Below are 27,004 nucleotides of genomic sequence, written 5' to 3'. Positions count from 1 at the left end.
TCCTGTGGCCATTCTCTTTGTCTTTTGTGAGTGGGTGGGTCTTGGTTTCCTAGAAACCTTTCCATTTTCTCCATGCAAGAATGGAGTCTTTCAAGGGTCTCATGGGGTACCCCTGAATAGTCTAGAGGGGGAAAATTAGTGTTTTCGCCTTCGAATCGTTTCGAACGCTCCCACAGCGTCGACGAGAGGTTCCCGTCTCCTTCTGAAAAGCCTTCAGGTAGTTCGGAAGCGTCCTTTGGAGAAAGGGGCAGTTCCTGGCTACTTTTGTGTTTTTTCGACGCGGTATTCGACGTTTGTTTCGTCGTCCGCGTACGTTCGTCTTCGGCGACAATTCTCGCTAGGCTCTCGGCCACGATTTTGTCCGTCGAGGGCTTTGGTGTCGACGTTGTGTGCGTTGCGCGTTGTACCTCGACGGTCGCTCTATGGAGCGTTGCGTCGGATGTTTTTGGGGTAGCGCCCGTGTTAGATGGAAGCCCAATCGCTGGTCGCGGCTGCGTTTGCGGGTGGGGCTTGTGACCTTTACGGTCTGCGGTAGACGCCGGAGTGCCCTGCGTCCCCTTCGGCGCTGATGGATCCTTCGTTCTCGACGAAGAAGAGCCGTGGGTAGTGTGTTTAGCCTTATGGGGTTTGTGTGCGTCCTTGTCGCCGGGGTGTTCATCCCCATAAGCAGGGCGTGAGCCGAGCCCGTCGGGGCCGGGGACGGACGACGAGGAGCGTGAGCGCTCCTTCTGGGGGTTCATGACTTCCGTAACGGACGTCGAGTTATCGCACTCCTCGTCACTTTCAGTAACAGCGGCAGCGGGTGAGGAAACTGACTTCGACATCGCGTAGTCTGCCCACCTCTTAACCCTACGTTCTTTAAGAGTCCTGGGTTTTAAGAGCTTGCAGGCTGCGCAGCTGTTCTCTATGTGATCGAGGGGTAAGCAACGATTACAGAGCTTGTGCTCATCTTTCCAAGTATATTTGCCCCTGCAGCGTGGGCAAAACTTAAATGGTGTCCTCTCCATAGCTGAGGCAATAATAGCTGGCGATAACAACCCCAAGGGAAAGAAAAGGGAGAAAGAAAGACATTCTCAAAGAGAAGAGACAAAGTTCTAACCCCCACTCTCCCTACTGTAAGTTGGCCGTCGAGGCCAGGCCACGTGTTCGGCAGCGCCGAAGGATCTCCTCCGCTCTTCCTCTCCGTCGAAAATAGTTCGGCGGAGAAACAGCTTCACAGCTAATGTCGAGGGGGAGGGATCGTTACCAGTATATTAAGTTATGACAAAAGGACCGAGGTCCGTGGTAAGTATAGCAATGTCTCTCTAGGAGCTCCGCGAAAGGCGACCAGAAACTGGGCGGAAAAAAACAATCTGAGGGACCTCGACGCGTGAGGGATTGTGGGTACAACGCACGTCACTATAGGGATAGTGTTACAGACACGCCTTGTCGACGTCCCCTTTTCGACTACGAAAAACAAAATGCAATACTCCGCAGTGACCACTGGATGTCGGACCTATGCACAGCATGTGATTCTAAGCAGATTAACAAACATCAGAAATTTATTTTTACACAATAAGGAGTAAGAAAGAGGATAGAAAAATACCAGTTTGCAACATTTGGCACCAGACCAAAACACAACAGGTCAGCCAATTCTGTGGACACCATGGAAACAAGTTAAACCCATCTAACAATTCGACGGCATATCACTGCTTGGGTATTGTTACCCCATTCGCACCTGCATGCATGATCACTTCTAAGAACCAGACCACTGCAATAACTTTAGTCTAGAACAGCAGCCTGTGTTTTAAGCACTTGAGAAGCTTGCATGTACAACCCAATGCACTCATCTGACTTCATGCAGTGGATCCGAGAGGCCTGGCTTATCCCCATGTGAGAGCAGGATTGGCTACCCATGTGAAGAGACATCCTGATATGCTAAGAAACACTGCTTATGGAATTTAAAAAAACATAAAATAGCCCTTTAAGGAAACCTCGGTATGGAAGAATAATATTTCATCAGCTGGCATGAGACCACACCAATGAACTCTTGTCCTTCAATGCGATCCACAACATTCTGTGTTCCTAGACTTGCCTGCGTGCCGTCATCCTTGGCCCTTTTGATGATGTTCTGCCGGCCGTCCACCCAATAGATGAGCTTATCTAAAGGGTCATAGTCAATGGCCTTGACATTGCGAAGACCATGGATGGGAAGGATCATGTCCGGGCTCTGCTGCTCATCAAGGACCATCCGGCTGATGGCAGTCTTCTGGCTGAACAGCAGGAAGCTGGTGGGCGCTGAAACAAACAATATGTCCAAGAACGCTGAATGGAGCTTCGAAGCCACCAGTGTTTGTGCATCTATCATGTCGGGTAAATGGCAATTCATTTCACACAGTACCCTCAAAACAATGCAAATACTGCACAAGCAAATAGAAGAAATTGGGGTATTTAGATAGAGCTTGAAAATGTGGTTAGGAAGAAAATAACACACAGAGATCATGGCCAAGTCCTTGGTATTAGTAGGAATAAGATACCGTCTTTCCATAAATAGTTAAAGACTTTGAAATGAAGGCCAAACATTGTTAAATGCATTTGTGCCACAAAACACATGCAGGTAGGTGGTGCCTTTATTTTAAGTGCGTCAGTCCTGGGTACAACTAAACGGGTGATGAGCCATACCGAATGTTATAGGTAGATCAGTTAACAGACTCGATAAAAACTCATGCCAATGGGGGAAAGTGGCACTACGGTAGTGCCATAACCAAGTCCCTTTTAAGAAACCGGCTACCCTCCCACATTTCCCTTCAGCTTTGATCAAGAGCCCTTTGGAGCCTTTCAGCGGCCCCATCACTCGGTAAAATAAAAACAACGAAAAATGGCATGGGTCTCTTTGCATATGAAGATTCTGTTGCCAGAGCAGGATTCCAGCTCCTGATAGTGAAATGCAAAACGTCATGTGCCTCATTCTAGCACGGGCCAAGTCAACCATTCTTGAGAAATGCATTTTCCTGGACATTAACTTCTGCGTGCATGCTTAAATATGTGGTCACTTAAGTCATGAAGCGCCTCTACAAATATGACCACCACGTGGCTTGCAAACTACCCCGGGGAGGAATCTATACCACACATTTTTAGCCCCAGAGCCATCCACGAAGTGTCCCGAGGAACACATTCAAAATGTATTTACATTCAAAGTCGAATGGCAGAAAATTGTAGGATTTCTTAAGGAACCAGTGCCTTTTAGGAATTTGTGGTACCGGCGAGTATGATATGCAACCGGATCTGCCCCAGCCAAAATTGCCTTCAAAAAACCCAGATCTGGCGCTGAATGGAAAAAGCTTCCCAATTCTGCCCTGCTGTCAACTAATTCAGTCTTATTAAAATAGCTGTGATTCCAGCACAAATTGGGTCCAATTATTCTTGCAGTACCTTCCTTACATACAGATCAGCAGCTTTCATCACAAGACAAACCAAACCAACCAAAGTACTGGTCAGCCCGATGGTTAGGGCCACATACAGAAGCAATTCACAGGCGGGAAGATCGAAGAACCAGCTTTGGACAGGGGTGGTAAGGAGTTAGGGGGAGGGGGAGGACATGCAGAGGAGCATTGGCAGACTGGGTGCAATACATACAGCTGCAGTTTCTGCTGTTGGCGTCCAGAGTATAATGCGAGGCACAGCCGCAAGTGTAGCCGTTGGGGACGGCCAGGCAGAGCTGGCCGCAGTGCCCATTGTTCTGCATGCACTCGTTGAGGCCGTCCTGGCGCGAGGAGTGGAAGACCAGGATATCCATGACGAACTCCATGTCCCCTTGGATCATGGTGCGGTTCTTGCCGCTGGTCTTGTCCGCCCTCTCGATGCTGTTCAGGTTCCAATCTGTCCAGTAGATGAACTCGCTGTACTGGGTCAGGCCGAATGGGTGCGGCAGATCATCCGCAATGATTCCCCGCTCTTGCCCTGTATTGCAACGACACAAAGAGATGCATTAAGAAGTTTCCACAAAACAGCCAAGTGCAGCAAAGCAGGCCTGACAATAGCCAATTAACGTCTACCTCTAACGTGCAACCTAATAGAACAGCAGTACTAGAAAGCAGGCAGAGGCGCAACCAGCCGACATGTTGCATCGTGTCTAGTTTCCGGGTCACTCAACCACAAGGATTACGGTAATTCGGCCTTGGTTGTCCCACGAGGGGCATGCATGAAGCACTTTACTGTGCACTCTGCAGTGCAGTATGACAGGCAACAGGAGGCAGTAATGTTTGGCATAGTGGCATAAAATGCAGAAAACCCTATAAACTCAATTTGCACTGAAAAGAGAACTGAGCTAGGAACAGTGCCAAGAAAAAATGGCTCTACATTCAGCAGTGTCCGCAAAAGTTATAAGACATTTAGCACCAGTCACTTAAATAAGGTGGTCAGGGATTTTCATGTGCTCTGCGAATATTCGCATTGTACCTAAGTTTTATTTGCAAGGTTCTAGGCATGTTGTCACAATACCAGCCAAACCCCTATATTTTTTATGTTGTAGTGCCGATCAGCCAAATCACGACGAAAGGGGCACACAGGTGACGGGAAATCACCACTGTGCACTCAAAATATGAATAGCAATGATGTGTCCTTTCCCCCCCCCCCCACTCAAAAACTGCTTCATTTACCAACCAACGTGTGCTTGAAGTAAGATCCCACCCAAACAGAGATCCACCACATATGGCCTCTATTATGGGGTATATTCTGCAGGTAGGAGGTGGCCGAGCTGCACGAACGTGGTGGTTTCATCACGTATATATCAACCTAAGGCACTTTAATTGTGGCTACATTTTAATAAAAAAATCATCCGAGGACCAAATAAAATGTAGCACAAGGCAACCGTAAAGCGAGTATGCCCCAACGTACAAAACATGCTCATTTAAAAGAAAAGGGCGCAGATGGAGCTGCATGATCACAACAGCGAAGCTCCGCAAGTCACAGAGGCACTATACATTTCAACACTTTCTGCTGTGTTGAGCTGGAATCCTTCAGGCTCTTCAAGTGAACCACATCCTCCCAACTCATGGAAGTGGCGTAATGGCAGCTCGCTGGCTTTTTACACAAGTCTTGTTGCCTCATGGACCAGGCTGCATTTCGAGAATGATTGCTGCCTTGGCCTGGGCTACCTGGCGGCCTCAGGCTTTCACACAGTTTGAGTGGCTTATACTGGGAGAGTGATCCTCTGAAACTAGGTCTGTTTTTTTTCTTCCAAACTATGTTTCAGCTGAAAGAAAAAAACGGAACAATGGGTTGACTGTCCTGGAAGAACGCGGACCTGGCTCCCAGCTAAGTATGTATGTGGCAGCACAAACGGCATCATTGTCTGGTTGATTATTTTTGTGAATGCGGAAACTTGATTACCAAGGGTTTGGGAGAGATGTCTACACAAGGGGCATTGCGAGGGATTGCGGGAGGAGGGAGATTGGGGCAGGGTAGGTGAAGGTGTTAGGAAAGATTTCCTTTTTGCTGCTTTGTCGTCCCATACTTTTGAGATCCTGGAAAGAGATAATCTAACCAGGCAAAGCAGGTAAGTTAGATGTAGTAAATGTAGGGGACCAATCACAAGACAATATCCTAATTTGAAAAGTCCAAACCCTAACATGAATGGGGCCTTCAGAAAGTAAGGACAGGATCAAACACAGCAAAACGAATGGGGTTCCATAGGAAACTATAAAGGGAAAGTTGCAAAAAGAAAATCTTTCCGAACACTTGTTCCCTGCTAAGAGCGCTGAAGTCAACTCGAGCCCAGCAATCTGCATGTCTGGGACAGTTTGGAGGCCATTCTTCACTCAACCACTGGAATTCTAATCCAAAGCACAGAGAGGACTTTGAAGGACACTGGGACAGCTGCTGCAAATGTCATTGGCCAAGCAAACAAAGTCCTGTAAGACAAAGTTCTGTCTAGGTCTACCATCGGGCACCTACGACAAGGAAGAACAGCGCCAAAAGGGCAGGGTGAAGAGCCACTCTTATGGTCTGTAGGTCTATGCTAGTCCGGAAGGTCTGTACATCACAAGAGGCTCTTGAACTTGGGACATCTGTCTTCTGTGCCTGCTGTTCCCAATGCTGTGCTTCATCGCTGAGAGACATCTTTGTGGTTCTACTGCTGCTTATGACACCCAGTCTGAAAGAGCACACCAGAGCCAACATCCTGTGTTGGATCCTCTTGGTCAGAAAGCCCCTGCTGGGTCACAATACGAATGCTTAACACCTGTTGCATCATCGTTCCTTCTCCAGCATCATGGTCTCCAAGCATTGGTCCTTCCTTTGTCGGGATCCCAAAGTCCAACTACAGGCACCTTCTGTGACTGAGTCCTGAAACTGAACGGAAGACCCACAAGCCAAGTTCAATCCTGACCCTGATACTCGTCTAGGTCTTCAATGCAATCATGGCACTATAGCCCTGCTTGGTTAAAAACGTTATCCACTCTTAGCCCATGGGAGAACTTTCAAAGTCACTAAAACCTCTCCTAAATAAGTGAAACTGTACACTTACCCAAGACCTTGTTGGTTTGTTTGTTTATTTATTTGATAATGCGCGCCAAACCCTTGGGTAGCCAGGCGCAACAGTGTACAGGAAAACTTAAGCTTGTTACAATATTTGGCATAGGTATATAAGACACAGACAAAAAGAGCAAATATATACAGGAATATATACAAACATATGTACAAATCAGGGTATATCTAGGGATGTCCGAGGCACTCTAGCGAAAATGGTCCCAGTCTTTTTTTGGCATTTTTGTGCTTCATGTCCCTTCTCGGTTCTAGCCCTGCCCTCCAGGCGGGAAAGTCCTTAGTGTTTGTTTTATCTTCGGAGAGAGACCTAGGTCGAGCCCGTCCAGGCACCAGGGTGTCTGAAGATGGGAAGCAAAGGGAGGAGTCCAAAACTCTGCACCCCTTGGTCTTTCAGCCTGACTGCGAGAATCCAGTTCCAACTGGGAGTCTGGCTGTCCTGAAAGAAATGCAACCCCAGAGGTTTGAATGTATGTTGCACACCTGTTTGATTAGCTGGGTTCCTGCATAAAACAGATCCTGGAAGTTGGAGAGTTAATGGACCTGAATCCGAAGAGCAATCCAAACAGCGTGATGCAACTTTGTCGACCAACGATATTCAGTCTTATTTTGGCTCCTGAAAAAGATGGCAAAACCACAAAGCAGCATTCAGCCATGAAGAAAGTCTTGCCTGGAGCATTCCCCATTGATCGGTGCTGCAAAATCCCTCCCAGAGTCCGGTCTTCCATCTTCATGACAAAGGAATCCATCGACTGTTTTTGGCTGCAAATTCTGAAGTCTCCCCAACTGCAACTCTTCTTCTATTCTGAGGTACTGTGTTAGCTGGGGTATTTACTTACCTTAAACATGTGTGATTTCTGTAAAGCTTTTGGGGTGTTTGCGATTGGGAGTTCTCTCATTCAGTTCACCCAAGCCCTCTGCTGGAAGCCTCCTAGGGTGTTAAGAAAGATTTCTCTTTACTGCACCTTTCCTTCCATTTTAATGGACCCCCAAACAGTTTTCTTTTATTTTTAACCTTTACTTTCTACAGTGTAGTGAAGCCTTAAGCTTCACTACCCTGTCTTTTGCTCATCTGTTATGGGGCAATTGACCTGTCCATCAAGTTGTCAGTACTGGGAAACATTGTTTCCCTTAGTCTTGTTACTTGATTATTACTTTTAATAACATCACTTGTGGTAACGTTTTATCACACTTTCGCCCCAGACTAACACTCAGAGGATTTGTGATTACTCTAGGTGTGCTAAATGGACAAGCTGGTGGCAGCAGTGACTTGTTACCATTTTTTGGTGCTTTTCGTTTTAGCCTTACCACGTTTGGCTACTAACTGGATAGTGACCAAACATGACCATGCCTCAAGGCTTTTCGCTTGTTCCTTGGCCATCTTGTCTTTTAACCTTCTTCCTGTCCTGTGAGGCCAGGGAAATCCTTCTATGGACTTCCAGTGCCCTGGAAAGCAGAAGCTTTTGGCGGGCTACTGGGGGACTATGTGTGTTTGCTGGCAGGATGTGGGCTGGGACTGCCTGGCCCCAATCCACAAACTGGTTTCAATGTTATGCAGGAGTGTTCCTGCCAGTGGTCCTGATTGGACCACTGCTGGGGTGTGTGTGTGTGGGGCTAGCTCTGCTATTGGGAGTTTCTGCTCTTACCTGGCTTTTAGGATGAGAGGACCCCCTGCACCCACTCAAGAGAGATGTTAGGGAGAATTCTCATACATGTGCTAATTCCCTTCACCTTAGAGACCCCAAGCAACTTTGCTGGATTTTGAGGACTTGATTTCTTACCTGGAAAGAGTGTGAGCCTTTTTTCCCCACTCTTTCATGTATTTTAATGTGTTTTACGCTTGTGTTCTTTGATATGGAGTTTTAGATAACTCCATAGGCATCATCTTTTCATGTGTTACACAGCACCTTCAGTGCAGTAACACAGGGATGTCTTCTTAGACCTCCAAGGTTTAAATACCTTCTCTGGGATAAACTACTGTTTCCCAGAGAGTGTAAAGTGAAATTGACTTTACTAGGGTTTCCAAATTCCTAGACCTAGCACACCCTATCTTCCTATAGAGTGCTGGAGGGGTTACCTAGTATCTCCTGTGGCTAGAAACTCATGTTGCAGTCAACGGCTACCCTTTCCTATCGAAATGGCTGGTGGCAGTGACTTTACAACGAACTACCATGATTTTTCCCAACCGCCAATACCGTTAGCTAAAAATTGCGGGAGCCATGTTTTTGAAGATGGCGCCTTAAGCCCCTTGGTTTGAACAGGTGCCGGTTTTCTTTTTTCGCTGTTTCTTTTTGGAAAGGTCCTTCTAGAGTTTGTCTCTGCGTGCTACACCAGGTTTGGTCCCTTTGTTCGTACGCCTATGGCGGGCTTCAGGACTGAAAACCTCCTCGAGTGTCTGGGGTGGGAAGCAAGTGAGGAAGGTGCTCAAAACTCCCTGTGCTTAGTCTCCTAGGAGACCCAAATGTACTCTGGTGTGATTGGCGGGCTGACTGACTGTCAAGGACAGCCACCCTGCTAGGTGAGTGGCATTAATGGGAGAGAACTGAATAAAAGGCGAGTCTTTTGGCTTGGAAGGCAGAGTCAACCACTGGAACGAAAGAAACGAAGACGAGCTTGAAGAGGACGGCTGCTGCAACTCCTGGACCGTTGGTTTGCCCGGTGAAGCCCTGCTGCAGGTCCAAACCGCCAAGTTCATCTCGACAGGGAAGCCCTGCAAGGACGACTTCTCCTTTTGAGTTGGTGGGACCAATCAACTCAAGCCGTAAGCCACCTGGATACCATTCTTAGTGCTGGTTGCATTTTCCTCAGAGTGCGGCAGGAAACCAAATAACCAGTGAGAGGGACACCAGTTTGTGTGCTTGACTGCAGCTTCCGGAATTGAAGATTTGCCAGTTGCCAGCTTTTCGACCAGTGCAGGAGTCCCCCGACGTCCTCCCTCTTGTCCCCACGACTGAGGCTCAGGAACAACGAGATCTGCAGGAACTGCCAGGAACAGAAGTCTTCAGCTGCATCTTTTTCTACATTTGCAAGGTACTGTGAAACGAGACAGAGTACTTACCTCTCACGGCGAAAGTGCTTGAAGCTTTCCCAACTTGCAGGCCTAATCAGCTTGTGACCCAACATATGAATCTTTCATTTTACGAACTACTTCTGAGAACTTTGGCAAAGACTTTTCCGTTTAACTACCAGAACTGCTTTCTCCTATACAAGACTTTGGCCCAATGACTTTGTCTAACCTATTGCATTGAATTGACTCCTCTGGTGAACTCAAACTATTTGCACTGTCTAAGAATAACTAACCTTTTTTATTAACCTATGCCTTTTTGCTCCTCCTTCAAAGTAGTTTAAATGCCTCAGAAACGTACAGTGTAAAGTACTGAAGTATATTTGTGTGTGATATATATTGCCTCCTTTTAGTGGATGTTTTATAATTGACTGTGAAAGAAATTACTAAGTATTTTACCAGGCAACCTTCAGTGTAAGAGTCTATTTGAATACTTGTGATTGTACACCTCTGTGTAACATCATTACAGCTCACATTCCCCTCTTGAGATAAGCCTGGCTGCTCAGCAACGCTACCAAAACTGTGTAGTACAGGCTTATACCAAAGGTTGGTTTTGCTTACACCTGTAGTCCTAGTTGTGTGTAGGGGTCCCAAAGGGTACTGCATACAAACTTTGCCTAACAAGAGGCTATGCCAAATGGTAGTACTTTGAACTGATAATGAGTGTTTCCCACTTTGAACATTAAGAACTTTCAGTGCGCTGACAACATTGAAATATGAAAGTATGCATCTTTCATATCCAATGTTGCCATGTAGTTTGCCTGAAACCTCTTGTTGCAAGGCCTAGTAGGTAGATTGTGTACCCTGGGGGTGCGTGCTAGGAAGAGGATCCTGATGAGAAGCCTGAATGTGTGGATCTGGAGAAGGCTAGAGTAGGAAAAGAACAACGGGTGTTAAAAACTCTGCGTTGAACATACATTTAGTTTGAAATTTGGGTTAGGGTCTTAAGCGCGTCTTGTTCCTTCTTTGCAATCTCTAAAGCCTGATCCACATCCTTGCCACACAAGACCGATTCTTCGATCGGCTTGTTAATAAAAGGTGGCGTGAGTTTCTGGTTTGAAACCTGAATTACACAGCCAAGAATGCCTTTTTATTAAGGTTCTCTGTGTAAGGACTCTACCTGCTGTTTCTGCAGAGTAAACAGTATTTTTTAAAATATTATCGGTAACCTGCCTCCCCTCTTTAATGATGTTCAGTAGCTGGCACTTGGTTGGCTCAGGGACGTCAAACACGTTTTTTTGGAGCAACCCCCAAAGGACATTGCTTTAGCTTGCCACCAGCATAGTATTATTGGCAATGCGCTCCGAGTAGGCAGCTGAAGCAATGCCTTTTGCCTAAAGCATAGAGCTTCTTGTATTATTTGTCTTGAAATGCCTCAGTATTTGAAAGTAGCACTCCAGCAGGCTTCCTAGTTTTAGCGACTACATGCGTTACATGACCCCGAATATATAGAGGGTCAGTTTGTGCAGCCTGACCCTTTTCTCCACTTGTGGGTTTACTGCTCGTGTGAGGGATGGTGTGAGAAGGGAAGGTGCAATTCTATTTTTAATAGAGTCCAAGAGAGGGACAGACTGGCTAACAGCCCTTTTCTCCTTTAAGATGTCCTCCACAAAGTCAGAAACCGTCTCCTGAATCTGAAAATTCCCTGCTGCTCTCTTAAGTAGATTAAAAAGGAGATGTAGAGGAGGAGACAAATTCCTCTACCGGAAGTCCCGCCTTCATTCTGCCTATATGTTGGCAGCCAGAAATTGCAACATGTGCAAAGCCACTAATGGTACCTATACCGCGAAGAGTCCGCCAAACAAGGAATCCATTGAGAAAACCTAATATGATGTATCCCTGAAGAAATGTCCGTCTTCTGAAGGAAGTTCAGGAAGATGAGTGAAAGAAGACTGATGACGTCATATGAAGCAGAAATGGCGCACCCAGAAGATCTGCTAATGAAGAAAATGCAAATGAAAATGCAAAGCTGTTTTATAATAGTACAGATGCAGTAACACAAGTAGACAAAGTAATCATATGGCTGGCTATACGTAGTGAATAGACTGCAGGCGATGCATCCGAGATATAGATTACATATACATATATAGGCTGCTCTTTGTGGCTATTACCTGACTTACACACATGCACATTTTAAATCTGTATGTATTGTTTGTAAATTTATACTCCAGATATCTTTTAAATATGTTGAATTGACTTTTGTAATGTATGCATTTTTATTCTGTTAACGGTTTATGGATAATGTGTTTCCGAATAAACTTTTATGATGATGATGATGATATATATATATTTATATATATGAGAGAGAGAATCGGGATGTTCCACAACGCATTTTTAGCAAACTTGGACCCCGTGAATGAAAGGGCTGAAAGTGTGGCGCAGTAGAATAGAACAGCTGACGGCGAAGGAAGATTCAAGAAGGCTTGCCTGCTCCAGTGTCAAGAGTCGGGCCGCAAGAGCCTGGTTATCAACTCGAGAAGATACAATGAACGTGAGAAGTGAACCGAGCTCCTGTTTGAGGTGTAATGGAAAAACACTAGAAGTGCCAGACTTTCTTCATTTAGTAGTATTAAATACAATGAAGGAGCTCAAAATGTAGTCTCCAGTCACATGGTATGATGAACATATGGGGCAAGCTACACAGACCAGAAGATAAGCCCATGCTCACACTCCCTTTCATTCCCAGAGTCGAGAGGCTATTGCAAGGCTGAGTTCAAAGACTAATTGACTGGCAGACAGCAGGAGTGATGATGGATGTTGGGCTAATTGGGTGGGGAGGCATGACCAGGCCAATCCCCAGCACCTGGGGTAGCAGCTTGCGTGCTGCTAGCGAGTGGAATATTCCAGAAGGGTACAAGCGTGCCAACCAATCAGAGGGCCACATAGCAATGAGCCCCATAGTTTGAGAAACCAATAAAACGTTGTGTTTAAGCAGGGCACAGAAGATGACTTGTACTTGGGGTGGGCTTAGTTGTCCACCTGACCTTACAGATCCAAACACAATCCCCACTCTTATGAAGTATACTTAGATGTTCTCTTTAAGCCCATCACAAACACCCGTAGGTTCTTAGTTTGCCACGTAGTATGATGTCACTCATGACACATTTTTTGTATAAAGTGGTGCTTTTTTATGAAATGTTTGAGAAATCGTGAGCGAGCTGTGCGGCGTCTGTTGTACTCCCTGTTTTAACAAAGTGTAATTAAAACAGTCGTGTTTTTGCCAAACCTCCTGAGTTGGTCTGATTATTGATGTACGAGTAAGTTCTGCATCCCCATCCATCTGAGATACTGTTACCTCGTCTTAAAGGACCTCTGGATTCACTAGGTAGCAGAGCTGGTCGCCAAGATGAGACGAGTCTCTGGGCTGCTCTATAGGATCATCATTGTCACCAAAAATATCTGGCTCATCTATGGTGGCATGAGTGGCTGAGCATGTCTCTTGATCAAAGTCCCCCCTTACCAAAGATACTGATCTTTACCGCGTTGGTCTTATTTTGGCCGTAGAGTGATTATATCACCAGACTATATTTCACTGAGTTGGCTGTTGGCAGATACATTTAGTTTTGGGTTCACCAGATGAGCGAGCCAATTTACCACTTTAGTAGACCAATGTAACTTTTTGGGAGCCATAAGGGTAATAATGGTAATAATGTGTTTTCCTAAATCCTTCTCCAGCCATTTTATTTTCGGGGCTTTTCTTTGTTTAGGGAAATCAAGAGGAAGGCCTAAACTGACTGAGCCTAGCCATACAGCCTCTAGAGCTGGGCTGGGCTGAAAGTGGTTTCCTAAGTGAGCCATTAAGCATTCTGTGAAAGTGCACCTGAGGCTTGCAGGTTATTTGGGGACAACCAAATTGTTTGGGCGCCAACATCTTAAGTGTGAGATTGGAGGGCTGACTTTAGCAAGCCTATGAGTGTATGGGCATTCCTCGCAGGTCAGGAAGAAGGCTCAAAGACAAGCTGGCTGAAGGACAAGCGAAAAACCTGGTGGCATGGCCATGTTTCACCAATCACCACCGTTAATAGCCAAACACAGTAAATGCGGTAATGCTAAAATGAAAAGCACCAACAATGGTAAAAAGTCACTGCTGTCACCAGCATGTCCATTTAGCACACCTAGAGGAACACAAATCCTCAGAGTGTTAGTCCAGGGCAAAACAAAACGTGTACTGCATTGAAAGATGTATTGTACAATGATGAAAATTACCACAATTGGCAACACGTTACTAAAAGTAGCAACTAAGTAACTAGACTAAGGGAAACTATGTTTGCCAGTACTGACAGCCTGAAGGACAGGCCAGTTGCCCCATAACAGATGAGCAAAAACCAGTGTAGAAAAGCTTTACTACAGCCTGCTTGGTTGGATTCCTATGCTCTTTAGACATTTTCCCCGCTGATTTATCTTCTAGCTGGTGGGTATCACTCTTGTGAGGGCCGATAGATCTTTGGGTTGCTGGGGCAGTTGCTTGTCTGGGGTTCAAGTCCCTGAACGATTGGGTCCTGCATCTAAGACTGCAAAGAAGGACGTGTATTCACTGGTTTGTTCTGCCTTCCTGGAAATGTATTGTTTTGGGAACTGCTGCTATGAGTTACCTCTGGACCCTCGGTTGGTGGGTTATTTCCGATACTTGCCCTCAAGGGTTGTGGTAGTTGGATTTTGCAAGTCTGATTCAAACGCATTTTGCCATTGATTTACTTTGGTCAAAATCCTGCTGAGCTTATTCTTTCCTAGGGCTGCTGGGCCTTGAACCCAGAACTGGATCTCTTCTTTTAAGATCTTATCCAGCATCCGCTGGGGTAGGTTGATACTTTCTGTGCACCTCTGGTGGAGAGAGAACTGGGTCTTATCTGGTGTTTCACAACAACAGGCCTGCCTACAGACTTTGTCCAGTTGTTTCCTGTGGACCACGTTTTACAACATTGTGAATGCCTACAAATGACACTGTAGGGTACTTCGCTGAACAGTGACATTTTTACTGGGCCTCTCCAAGGACCCTGGAGTTTTCCACCAAGACTGGGATTTTTAACAACTTTCATCTTTGTATTACATTGCATACTTCCTTACTACATAGGTTTCCTCCATTGGAGTGGTATATGCTCTTCTGTGGCTGAGTAATGAGAGAATAGTGAATCCTGAACTTTGGTGGCCCTCCTGGCTTTGTTGGACATTGCATATTCTCAAAGACTGTATGTACAGTGTCTACCAACAGTTCTAAAGCTTACATTTTAGGATCAGGAGTGGGTTAGGTGTTGGACCACTTGCTGTTTTTATTAAATACAGCATGCCCTATTGTGCGTTATGTTAAACCCGAGTACCTATTTGAATCTCAGAAACGTGTGACCTTGTTATTTATCTTTTATCTCATCTTTTTATAAAAAATATATTTTTCCTTGGTTCCATCTCGTGTTACTGTGCGCACTCTCCCTAGCTAACCATGCCTCCCCACTCCCTCTTTGTGTTGCTGCTCCCTCCCGCCTCCAGAGCTCCAAGATTGGGCATGCAGCCTGTTGTATTTCCAACGTGGTTCAACCTTCCAATGCCTGCCTCCGAGCCGTCTTTAGCTCCTGGCTCGATGCAGAGGTGAGTGTTCCCTATGTCCCCTTCTTTTTAAAAATAATATATTTTTCCTTGGAACCTTCTCGAGCTAATGCACACACTCTCCCCAGCTGACCTCCCAATCCCTCTCCACTCCCTCTTCTGTGTTGCTGTCTCCCTCGCGCCCCCAGAGCGCATGGATTGGACCGTCAGCCCTATTCAGCCCCAACAACCAGGGAAGCACCTGCCCTTTGCAGCCCCCTCGGCGAAAGGCCCCAAGGCAAAGGGCAGCTCCAACAGAAGCAGCTCTAGATGGCGTCTGCTGGAGAAGTAGGCAGCCGTCAACCAGCAGTGACAGACAAAATGTGGTGCAGACAGGGGACAGCAATCGCTGCGCCCCACTACACTGGCCCACCTCTCTCATATCTTATCTTCCCCACCACCCAAGGGCTTGTTGCCTGCATGTACCCATTTCTATTTAGCAACTGGTGCCCCACAGACACACTGAGCATCTAGGTGGACTGTATTCTAACTGTGCTAGCTAGTCCAGACAGAAATGTGACTATTAGCTTGCATAACATATAGACAGAAATGCGAATATCAGCCATTTGTCATCTATGGGCAAACTGTGTTGCTTAGCCATCACTCGCATCTGGGTAAACTAATACTAACACTAACACTAAACCATTTGCTTACACCTCACATACTGCACTAAAGACAACCAGAACCCCTCAGTACAGCAAACCACACGCACTTCACAACACTGCAACAAGACACTGCACACATAACCTTGGACAACACCACATGATGGCCGCCTCAGAATCTCGCACCAGGCACACTGAACGGTCCATCTGAACTGAAGCTGCCAACAGCACATCACATTGCCCTTGCTCTTTTCCTGCTCCTCTCACTAACTGTACCCTCTCCCCTCCTTATCGTGTTTTCATAGAACCGCCTGAGCGCCGAGAGACCATGCAAGTGGCACCTGCGAGGCGGTAGAAGAACCTTTAACGTCAACATTGTAAAAGTGTGTGCGTCTCAGTACATCAGTGTGGGGTATTCTTTTGGGTGAATACCTCTGCTAGCCTTCATCCTTCCTTAAGCCCGACTGCTCTGCTACAGCTACCATCTGCGAATTAAGTCTTTGGTTTTGGGTGAGACACTGTTTTACCATTATGTACATGATTACTTTGTCCTCACTAGAGCAATTGGCAAAATATCTTCCTACTATCAGCATATAGCCCTTGACATGTGGCCTTGGGTTATGTACACAATGTAATCTTCCTCGAGGTGAACAAATGTAGACTACGCACTTCAATTGCAGTAAATATTTCCTAGATAGACAAATATTTAATTATCAATAGGGAAATATGTTTAGCCAGAAGGTCAGCAAGGATTTAAATGTCTTTTGGAGTTCTTTTATGCATTAAGGTAAACAAGATTCTTACTGGAACATTTGACCCAAATTGCCTAATACATATACATTGGGCATTGTGTGTGAAAAATCACAGAATGGGGTCCGGTGTAGTTGCTTTCTAAGCCCACACAACCCTTCAGAAGAAGCAGCATATTACCTAGCATGTTTGACGACTCAATCATGTTTGTGTCCAAGTCAGTCCAGTATAGCCTCTGGTCAGCATAGTCAATTGTGAGATCGTTTGCACGCCCCACTTTATCCACCAAGGTGATTCTACTTGTTCCGTCCATAAAGGCACGAACGATTCTGGGTTTCCCACCCCATTCCGTCCAGTACATGTACCTGTAATACAAGGGGAAACACACCTTACTAGGGCACAAGCCAGCATTACATGACCAGTAAACTCTGATTTTATCTAACGCAGTTTCAAAAACCAAGGCTGAAAAAATACCCAGAGAAATGTAAATAGTACAAGTTGCTGCAATATACAAACAAAAAGTAAAACAGGATTTCAATCAGTGGCGTTTACTCAGTAGAAAGAAGCATCCATGTGATCTTCACAGAAACAGTGGAGATGGAAAGTGAGTGTTGTATACTTGAGCTGCGTTGTATACATGGAAGGTACTCACCCTGGTGTGTAAATCCCTATAGCAACATGTTGCCCCAGGTTGATTTGGTGATTAGCGGAGAGTAGGAAAATACAGGCTCCAAGTGTTAATAGCAAAAACAGCTGTTATGAACGTTTCAGTTTAATTTTGCTATTTTTGAGTTTGTTAGATATGTGATAAACATATCATAAAAAAGAGACTTTAAACGTTTGATCAGCTTCACAAGGTTGGTCTGCATCCAAAGAAACAAAGCTCCAAAAATAAGGTACAACAGAATTCAGCAATCTATTTACTTGAGTATGCAATACGAGGGAAGGAGTTTCATGTGGCCATTCAAAAATACCCTAAGCACCATAACAACAAGGAAACTATCAATTTAGACAATTCTCAATGTGGAATTGCTCAAAGATTATGAATGGCACTTTCTGGAGTTTGATCTGCACTTCGACAGATAGGTGAACCAGGGCACCAAAATACACCCTTGCTATTGGAGATTCATTGGTGCTAAGGATGAATTGGTCAGGTCTAAAACTACCATTCATGCCAAGAGATTTCTATGTCTGACTAGTAGTTTGAAACATGTAACATTTCACCCGAGTTGACTATTCCATGAGGACTTTGGACAGTAGGGCACACAATGATTTTTCAATGACAGCGCCCTCACTCTTAGAGCAAAAGTCATTAATCTTTATTCATCACTGCATTGTTAGTAGTATGTGCTGAAGGCAACAGCAGGTCTTATGATGTACGCGGAGGACCACATTACAGATTGGGATGGTATGCACTATGAAAATACTACTACTGTAACATCACTCCGCTTCTACCCAGATTGCCCTACACTGATGGAATATAAAGTAAAGAATTAAAAGACAATACCCATACCTAAAAGTAATTTCTTGGACTAGTTCTAAGGACTTGCAAGACCAGGTGAAGTGATACAGACATTTTAGGGATGTAAGAACACTTTGTCCCTAGGGTTTGTAAGTTTGTGAGAAGGGGAGCATTTTCTCTAACTGAATGAATTTCCCACTCACCAAACACCACAATGCTGTAGGATGCGGAACTGCTCCTCAGCCTATCCATAATCTACAGCACAGTCTTTGAAATAATTAGTCTAAGATCAATCCACATGCAACTCTCATGGCCACAGTCAGTTGAAATCAATTGAGCCTAGGATGGGCCCCAGGGATAGAGCGAAGTGAACATAAAAATGTTGTGGTTGGAATACTTGGTGGGGAGTAAGGCTTGAAGCAAGAGGTTAGAGTGTGATCAAAGGAAGAGGAGGAAGTGAGATCACATGAGAAGTTTGAAAGAGGAGGAAGTTGCGGAAAGAGCAGGTGAAAGTTAGAAAGGAATTGAGGAGGACTTAAGAGAAATAGGCACGTCATTTTTAGAAGGGTACAGAAAGGAGGACAGGCTTTAAGGAATGACACCCTGGCAGTATGACAAATATAGTAAAAGGAATGAAGGAGTGAAAAGGGGTACAAGGCGGTAGAGGCGAAAATGTACCCTGGGAGAAATAAGCATGTTGAATCATTACGCTGGTAGACTTAGAGCGGGAGGTGAGCAATCCTAACTTATCGAAAGTACTGTGCTTCTGGTATCAGTAATGATCTTAGCCACAGCCTCACCATATTGGGCCTCTGACAGAAGGGCCCTATCCTTGCTGTGTGATCTATAGGACTTTAGATACATCTGTGCTTAGTAGACCCCGAGTTCAGAGGTCCAAAGATTACAGGACAAGAAGAGGACATCACCTCAGAATCAAACTGCCAATAATGAAGTGCAGGGACACGCTAAATCCCAGGACAGTAACTTTCTAAAATACCAGTTGTTAGGGAGAATTCTCATTTCTGTGTTAATTCCCTTCTACCTTAGAGATCCCCAGCTTTTTTGCTGTACTTTAGGACTTCTAATTTTTATTTTGGAGAGAGCGAGACCTTTTTCCCACTCTCTCGTGTATTTTTATTTGATTTGAACCCTGTGTTTCTTTTGGTTTTGGAGTTTGACAAACTCCATAGGCATCATATTTTTACAGTGTGACACACAGCACCCTCAGTGCAGTGTCACAGTGGAATCCTTTGGATTTCTGCCAAGGTTTAAATACCTTCTCGTGGATAAACTGTTAGGCAGAATTGCATGCAATACCCTCTGGGACCACCACATACAATTAGGGCTACAGGTGTGAGCAAAACCAACCCTTGATTATAAGTCTGTACTACACAGTTTTTGGTAGAAAGCTGAGCGGCCAGGCTCATCTCAAGAGGGAATGTGAGCAGTACAAGGATGTTACACAGAGGTCTTATAATCACAGTGGTTCAAGTAGACACTTGCACTCAAGATTATTTGATTAGGCCTGCAAGTTGGGAAAGTTCCCCGAACTTTCACCGTGAGAGGCAAGGTCTCTCAGTCGGGTTGGCACAGTACCTTTATATGAAGAACTAGATGCAGCTGAAGACGTTGGTTCCTGGCAGTTCCTGCAGATCTCGCTGTTCCTGAGCGTCAGTCGTGGGGACAAGAGGGAGGACGTCGGGGGACTGCTGCACTGCACGGTATCATCAGAAAACGCTGACAAAATGGAGTCACTTCAGTAGCTGTAGTTCAAGCACACAACCTGGTGTCCCTCTCCCAGGTTAAACCTAACCAGGTGGCTTACGAGTTGATTGGTCCTACCAACTCAAAGGAAGAAGTTGTCCTTGAAGGGGGGCTTCTCTGTTGAGATGAACTTGGCAATTCGGACCTGCAGCAGGGCTTCACCGAGCAGACCAACGGTCCAGGAGTTGCAGCAGCCGTCCTCTTCCAGCTCATCTTCGGTTCTTTCGTTACAGTGGTCAACTCTGCCTTCTAATCCACAATACTCACCTTTTAAACAGTTTTCTCCCTTTCATTCCAGCCTAGTCGTCACTCACCCAGCAGGGTGGCTGTCCTTGCCGGACAGTCAGCCAGCCAATCACACCAGAGTGCATTTGGGTCTCCTAGGAGACTAAGCACAGGAAGTTTCGGGCACCTCCCTCACTTTCTGCTCACCCCAGACACTCAGACGCCAGAGGCGTTCTTCAGTCCTGAAGCCAGAGGTGTGGGCGGGAGCGGTGCTCCTATACTTTTTATATTTAAGTTTCACCGTTCCTATACTTTTATTTTAAAAAGATACTGTTCTGGAATGGTTTCGTTTTAAAATAAAAGTGTAGGAAGAAGTTGAAACTTGCACTTCAGTGCACTGCACTGAACATTCCCTTAAAGAGCAGGTGTGTTTGTTTGGGGGTTTGGATTGTGTGTGGGGAGGGGTGCAACGATGGGGTTTGTGGGGAGCGGGGCAGGCCATCAGGGAACATAATTCCACTACTTCTTTTTGTACACTTCGACCACTGCCTAAAGCCCGCCAAAGGCATAAGAACAAAGGCACCAAACCTGGTTTGGCGTGCAGAGACAAACTCTAGAAGGACCTTTCCAAAAACAAACGGCGAAAAAAGAAGACCGGGACCTGTAAAAAAAAAAAGGGGCTTAAGGCACCATCTTGAAAAACATGGCTCCCGCGATTTTTAGCTACCGGTTTTTGCAGTCGGGACAAATCAAGGTAGTTTGTTGTTAAACCACTGCCACCAGCCATTCTAATAGGAAAGGCTAGCATTTGACTGCTATAGGAGTATTTAGACATATGGGATACTATGTAACCCCTCCAGCACCCTATTGTAAGATAGGGAACAAGTTACTTACCTGTAACTGTTCTCCAGCATGGGTCTGGCATGGATTCACATGCTCATTCCCTGTCGTCAGGCTGGGAATCCTCGGTAAAGAAAAAATCAGTTTCAGTTTCGTTTCTGAACTGTCTTTCTACTAGTAACCAATCACTGGTCTCTGGGTCATACTGCCCCCAGCCAATGACTGCCCTCTACCTGAGCCCCTCCTCTGGCAGCCAGCTTCAGATTTGGTAGCACATAAAGTGGCAGTAGGACCCAGTGAAGAGCCGCAGAGGGGTAGGAGGGAGGTTTTGCATGTGAATCCATGCCAGACCCATGCTGGAGAACAACAGTTACAGGTAAGTAACTTGTTCCTTCTCCAGCATGGGGTCTGGCATTGATTCACATGCTCATGAATACAAGAATACATAGCAGTACACACATGCACAACCACGGGAGGTGGCAAGGCTCAACATTAAGCATCTCTTACCTCCTCCCCAGGCCCACCTTCAGGCTTTCTACTAGTAACCAATCACTGGTCTCTCAGGCGAACAGGTTGCCCAGCACTGCCTGGCCGACTCTGGACTCCTCCCTGGAGACGCAGTAGAATCTCGTGAAGGTGTGCGTCGACCTCCACGTAGCAGCCCTGCAGATGTCCAGCAGGGGCACACCAGATAGGAACGCCGTGGTGGCAGCGATCGCTCTGGTCGAATGGGCTCTCAGGCGGCCGGGCAACGGTCGGTTTGCCAACCGGTGACCGTGCATGATGCAGCCGGAGAGCCATCTGGAAATGGAAGCCTTCGAGAGGGCCTTCCCTTGGTTCACAGGTCCAAAGTTCACAAACAGCTGTGATGTCTTCCGAAAACTCTTTGTGCGGTCCACGTAGAACTTCAATGCTCTGGCTACATCCAGCGAGTGCAAAGTCCTCTCAGCCAGCGACGAAGGTGACAGGAAGAAAACAGGTAACACCAAGGGCTTGTTGAGATGGAAGTCCGACAGCACCTTGGGCATGAAGGAGTGGTGCGTCCTCAGCATCACCCTCATCTCGTGGAAAGTCAGGTATGGAGGTTTACAGGAGAGGGCCTGAATCTCTCCCACTCGTCGTGCAGAGGTGATGGCCACAAGAAACTCAGTCTTCCACGAGAGGAACTTCAGCGGTGCCGAATGCAGCGGCTCGAATGGTGGCCCCATGAGCCTGCTCAGCACCATGTTGAGCTCCCAAGCCGGGGGCTGGAGCCCTCACCGGCGGGAATGATTGAAACAATCCTTTCATAAACTCCTTCACCAGACAATGGGACCACAGATATGATCGTTCTGGAGTTCTGGTGTAGCGGGAGATCGCCGCTAGATGCATCTTGATGGAGGCGTGGGCTAGCACCGCCTTGGCCAGCGACAATAGGTACGGCAGCACCTGGGGGGCCGTAATCCGCAGAGGGTTAATCTTCTGTGCACGGCACCAGACAGAGAACCTCTTCCACTTATGTCCATAGCACTTGAGTCGAGGGCGCACTGGCCTTTGCAAGCACCTCCTTGCAGTCCGCCGGGATATAGTACCCTCCAAACTCTAATGTTGCAGGAGCCAGGCCTGCAAGTTCAGCGACCCCGGGTCGTGGTGGAGGATGGTGCCTCCTTCTCTGGCAAAGAGATCTGCGTCCGTCTGCAGTTTGACTGGGAGGACGCTGACAAGTCTAGAAGGTCCGGGAATCAGATCTGTCTCGGCCACGCCGGTGCGGCGACGATCATCCTGCACCGGGACCTCTTGAGTCGGGCGACGAGTCGCAGTAGCAACGGCAGTGGGGGGAACGCATACAGGAACAGGCCGTCCCAGGGGAATGAGAAAGCATAGCCCATGCTCCTCAGTTGGGGAAACCTGCTGGCGAACCTCTGGCACTTGGAGTTCACCGCTGTCGCGAACAGGTCAATCTGGGATTTGCCCCATCGTCGGAAAAGTTGATCCACTTGGTCCTGACGCAGTTCCCAATCGTGGCACGGGCGCAGCTCCCTGCTGAGTGAATCGTCGATGGTGTTCTTTGTCCCTGCTAGTTGGAAGGGCACCAGAAACATCGCCTGGGCAATGGCCCAATGCCACAGATCCTGGGCCCTCCCTGCTTCCGGATGTAGAACATCGTGGTGGTGTTGTCGGTGAAGATCCTCACCACCTTGCCCTTGAGGCATGGGAGAAAAGACCTGAGAGCCCAGAACACTGCTCGGAGCTCCAGGATGTTGATGTGGAGCAACCTCTCCTCCGGGAGACAAAGGCCTCTCGCGTGAAGATCTCCGGTGTGCGCTCCCCATCCCTCCAGGGAGGCATCCGTCATCACCGTCTCCTGGTGTGCTGGGGTCTGGGAGTCCGCGCCCGCCGCGAGATGCACGCGGGTGCCCCACCACCGAATTGCTTGGCGGAAGGCCTTGTTGAGCGGGATCTTGTCTTCGAAACTGCCCGCTGCTTCCATCCAACGGGTGTCGAGGAACTCCTGTAGAGGACGCATCCGCAGTCTGCATAGGCGCACCAGGTAGATGCAAGAGGACATCATGCAGAGAAGGGACTTGATGGACCTCACCCTGGCCACGTCTGTGGCCAGCAGGCACTGCACCTTGCCCAGGATGGCCTTTGTCCTTTCCTCTGACAGAGAGGCCAATCGTGCCACTGTATCGAGAGTGCCTCCCAGAAACAGTGCGACCTGTGCCGGAACCAGGTGGGATTTGGGGAAGTTGATGGAGAATCCCAGATCCGTGAGCAGTTGGACGGTCTTCGCTGTGTGCTCGACGGCGAGTTCCCTTGTCCTTGCTCGGATGAGCCAATCGTCCAGGTAGGGGTAAACGTGGATCCCCTGCAGGCGCAGCTGCGCCGCCACTGGTGGTAGGCATTTGGTAAATACCCTGGGCGCCAACTTCAATCCGAATGGCAGGGCCTTGAATTGGTAGGGCCGTCCTTGGACTATGAATCTGAAAAACCTTTGTGTCCTTTTAGAATGGGGATGTGGAAGTAAGCATCCTTCAAGTCCAGCGACAATAGAAAGTAGCCTTCCTCCAGCTGTCCCAGCACGTGCTGGAGGGTGACCACCCAAACTTTTGGGCCTTGATGTATTTGTTTAACCGACGCAGGCCCAGGATGGAAGTATCTTGAGTATACTCCGGAGCACCGGAGCCTCTTCGGGACGAGCTCGATGGCTCCCTTCTTGAACATCGCCCTTACTTCCAACAGCAGTTGAGGGACGTGATTTTGCTTCCTGGCCACGGGAGGAATGCGGGGCACTTCATTAGGACTTCGAGATTGTGCCCGCGGGCCAGAGCATCCAGCACCCAACGGTTGGTGGAGATGGACTCCCACACACTGACAACTTCGCCAGCCGGCCTCCCACCGGGGTGCTCAGGTGGGGGCCCGACGCTAAGGCCGGTTCAGTCCTGCTTGAGGCAGCCTTTCCGCCCTGGCCACCTTGGTGACGAGGTCCTGCTGACTTGCCGCGCCCTCTGTAGGCCTCTTGCGATGAGAAACGGGCTGCCTGGCGGTACGTTGAGGAGCCACTGCTGAGTCCTTTGGAGGCACCTTGCTTGCCTCCGGAGTTCCGAAAGGAGGGCCGTCGTCGCTGCAAAACTCCCAAGGCCCGAGCCGTCTCCGTGTCGGTCTTGATGGCCTGAAGAGACTCATCTACTGTTTTTACAAACAGGTTGTTCCCGTCGAAGGGCATGTCCAGAACTCTGGTTTGCACGTCCTGGCAGAAATCTGTTGCTTTGAGCCATCCCCGCCGAAGGCAAACACCGCTGCCCAACTGGCGGAACCCGGTGTCCGCGATGTCCATGGCCACCGGTGTGGCATGGTCCGACACCACCTCATCTTCCTTTAGGATCCCCAGGGACTCCGCCCTCATGTCTTCCGGTAGGAAATCCAGGAGGGGAGCGATCTTGTACCACAACTCCCTGTCGTAGAGGGCCACAATCGCTAGGGCGTTGGCCGTCTTAATTGTCGTTGCCGCAGACGAGATGACTCGTCCCATGGCGTCCAGTTTCTTTCCCTCGCCGTCAGGTGGGGAGGTTGAAGTGGAAGCCGGCGCCCCTGCCGCTTTCTTCTTGGCCGCCGCCGAGACGACCAAATCCGGGGTCGGCTGTGCCCTAAGGGAATTGGGGACCCGGTACTTCTTCTCGTACCGATCCCTCTTGGCAGACGCCATGGACGGGTTCTTCAGGAGAGCAAGTCCCTCGTCCCAGATGTCGTCAAGCAACGGCACTGCAAGGCCAGTCTTCCTCTTGGCCTTGCGTCGTTGATAGAGGAAGCCTTCCTTCTTCTGTTCTTCGGGGCAGAGCTGGAAAAGCTCGGATGCCCTGGAAATCATGGCGTGGAAGGAGCCAATTTCGTCGGGCGGGTGGGCACGAAGGGGTGGTGATGGAAGGCCCATCCCGTCGTCACCACCGTCGTCATCCGTTCCCGTCGTGGCCGTATCTGTTCCCGTGTCATCCCTAGGATCAGGGGAAGGAAATGAAGGCTAAGAGGGCTGGAAGGGTGGGGGCGGGGGGGGAAGATAACTCTCCTCCGCTTGTTTGGAGGGCTTCCCGACAGGCCCGGTTCTGCTGGGTTGTTTGTTGGGGGTAGAGGCAACCTCGTCCTTCTCTGTGCATAAGGCTTGGATTGCCATCAAAATGGCCACCGAGTTGTCCTGAGGCTCGAGCACCGGCTGCGACGGGCGTGATGGTTGTTCCTCCTCCACAGGAGTCTCGTCGGCGCCACAGTCACTCTTTGTCCGCCTCCCCGGGATTCCTCCCATGGGACCGGACCTCCTCAAACCTCTTGTTGAGGTCTTGCACGCCTTCAACCAGCTCCTTCTCAGATGCTGTATCTGTGTCCGTGACGGCCGACGGCCAACGCACCCCCCCCTCTTTTTCCACCGGGGTCTTCACGGGGGTCTTATCTATGGGCTGAAAAGAGGATTCCCTCCGCAGTGGCAGGGAAACTCTGGGCCCCGAGGTAGTCTCCACTGGGGTAGCCTCCACAGGCTTCGCCAGGGCCGCCACGACTCCCTCGATAGAGGCCGTAGACGGGTGAATCAGGGCCTTAACGACTTTTGGCGTGCGTGAGGCCTTCACCTTGGGGGGAGGGTCACCGCCTCGCTCCCCCTTGGCTGCTTGCGTCGGGATCGACTGGGGCTTCTCCAGAAGCTTACCCGGGATCTCCGACTTTTTCTTCCCCGAGCCAGAGCGTTGGCTCGTAGTTGATGGCGTCGGTGAGAGTGCGCCCTGCCTGGCAGCCGAGGAGCCCGACCGTTCGGCGCTCCCGGTGCCCGCGGACTCGCAGTGCTTAGCCTTCTGTTGGGCCCCCGTCGCCGAAGCACCCTCAAAGGACTTAGAAGACCACTCGGACCTCTTCTTCTCACCTACTGCTGGGCTCTTCCCTTCCAGCTAGTTGGTGAGGCGTATCCGCCGATCCCTCATGGTCCGCTCCGACATGTTCTTGCAAAACACACAGTCCTTCTCCACGTGTGTTTTGTCTTCGTGAAGGCAGTAGAGGCATCTAGAATGCTCGTCCTCCTTGAACACATTCTGCAATTCGCATCCAGGACAGTTCCTGAACAGCTTGGATCCGGGCGTCGAGCTTCCTTTGTCCTGGGCCATGTCCACGGGGTAGGCCTCAAGGTCTTCTGGGATCCTCCAAGAAGCGTACCCTTGAGGGGTGCAGAAATTTCCGAAACGGGTCCCCGTTGATCGGAAGTAGAAACGGTGGAGCTTGAGGATCGATTGACTGAAAACATGAGATTAAACTTTTTGAAAAATCGCAAAACGCAGTAAAAGCTCGAGAGCTATAGCACGAGGACTCCCAACACTTGAACGTGTGGTAAAAATCTGAAGATGGCTGCCAGAGGAGGGGCTTAGGTAGAGGGCAGTAATTGGCTGGGGGCAGTATGACCCAGAGACCAGTGATTGGTTACTAGTAGAAAGACAGTTCAGAAACAAAACAAACTGATTTTTTCTTTACCGAGGATTCCCAGCCTGACGACTGGGAATATTCATGAGCATGTGAATCCATGCCAGACTCCATGCTGGAGAAACCCATTTTCAAAAGTGTACCCCTAAAAATGAAACCAAATGTAACAGAACACGGCTGGGTTGATCACTGGCCAAGGATCAGAAGAAAAACAAGAATTCTAATTTAGAAAAGAGGGGACCTGGCCCAATTGTGGGGGGCTAGAGC

The 27,004-nt window shown here is 48.1% G+C and overlaps 1 protein-coding gene across 3 annotated transcripts in view; it reads right to left on the bottom strand.

Moving 5' to 3' along the window:
• Nucleotides 1–27,004, bottom strand: part of LRP5 (LDL receptor related protein 5) — a 680,976-nt gene that overhangs the window by 81,179 nt on the left and 572,793 nt on the right. For all 3 annotated transcript variants that reach the window (XM_069624105.1, XM_069624104.1, XM_069624103.1), the window contains exons 11-13: nt 16,696–16,880; nt 3,616–3,939; nt 2,075–2,277 (exon numbers count right to left, since the gene is read on the bottom strand). In XM_069624105.1, coding sequence (XP_069480206.1) covers nt 2,075–2,277; nt 3,616–3,939; nt 16,696–16,880 — 712 coding nt within the window. The remainder of the gene's footprint in view (nt 1–2,074; nt 2,278–3,615; nt 3,940–16,695; nt 16,881–27,004) is intronic.

This window comes from Ambystoma mexicanum, chromosome 11, assembly GCF_040938575.1.
Source record: "Ambystoma mexicanum isolate Mex_15411 chromosome 11, UKY_AmexF1_1, whole genome shotgun sequence".
Classification (NCBI taxonomy): Eukaryota; Metazoa; Chordata; class Amphibia; order Caudata; family Ambystomatidae; genus Ambystoma; species Ambystoma mexicanum.
This window is presented reverse-complemented; position numbering and strand designations above follow the sequence as displayed.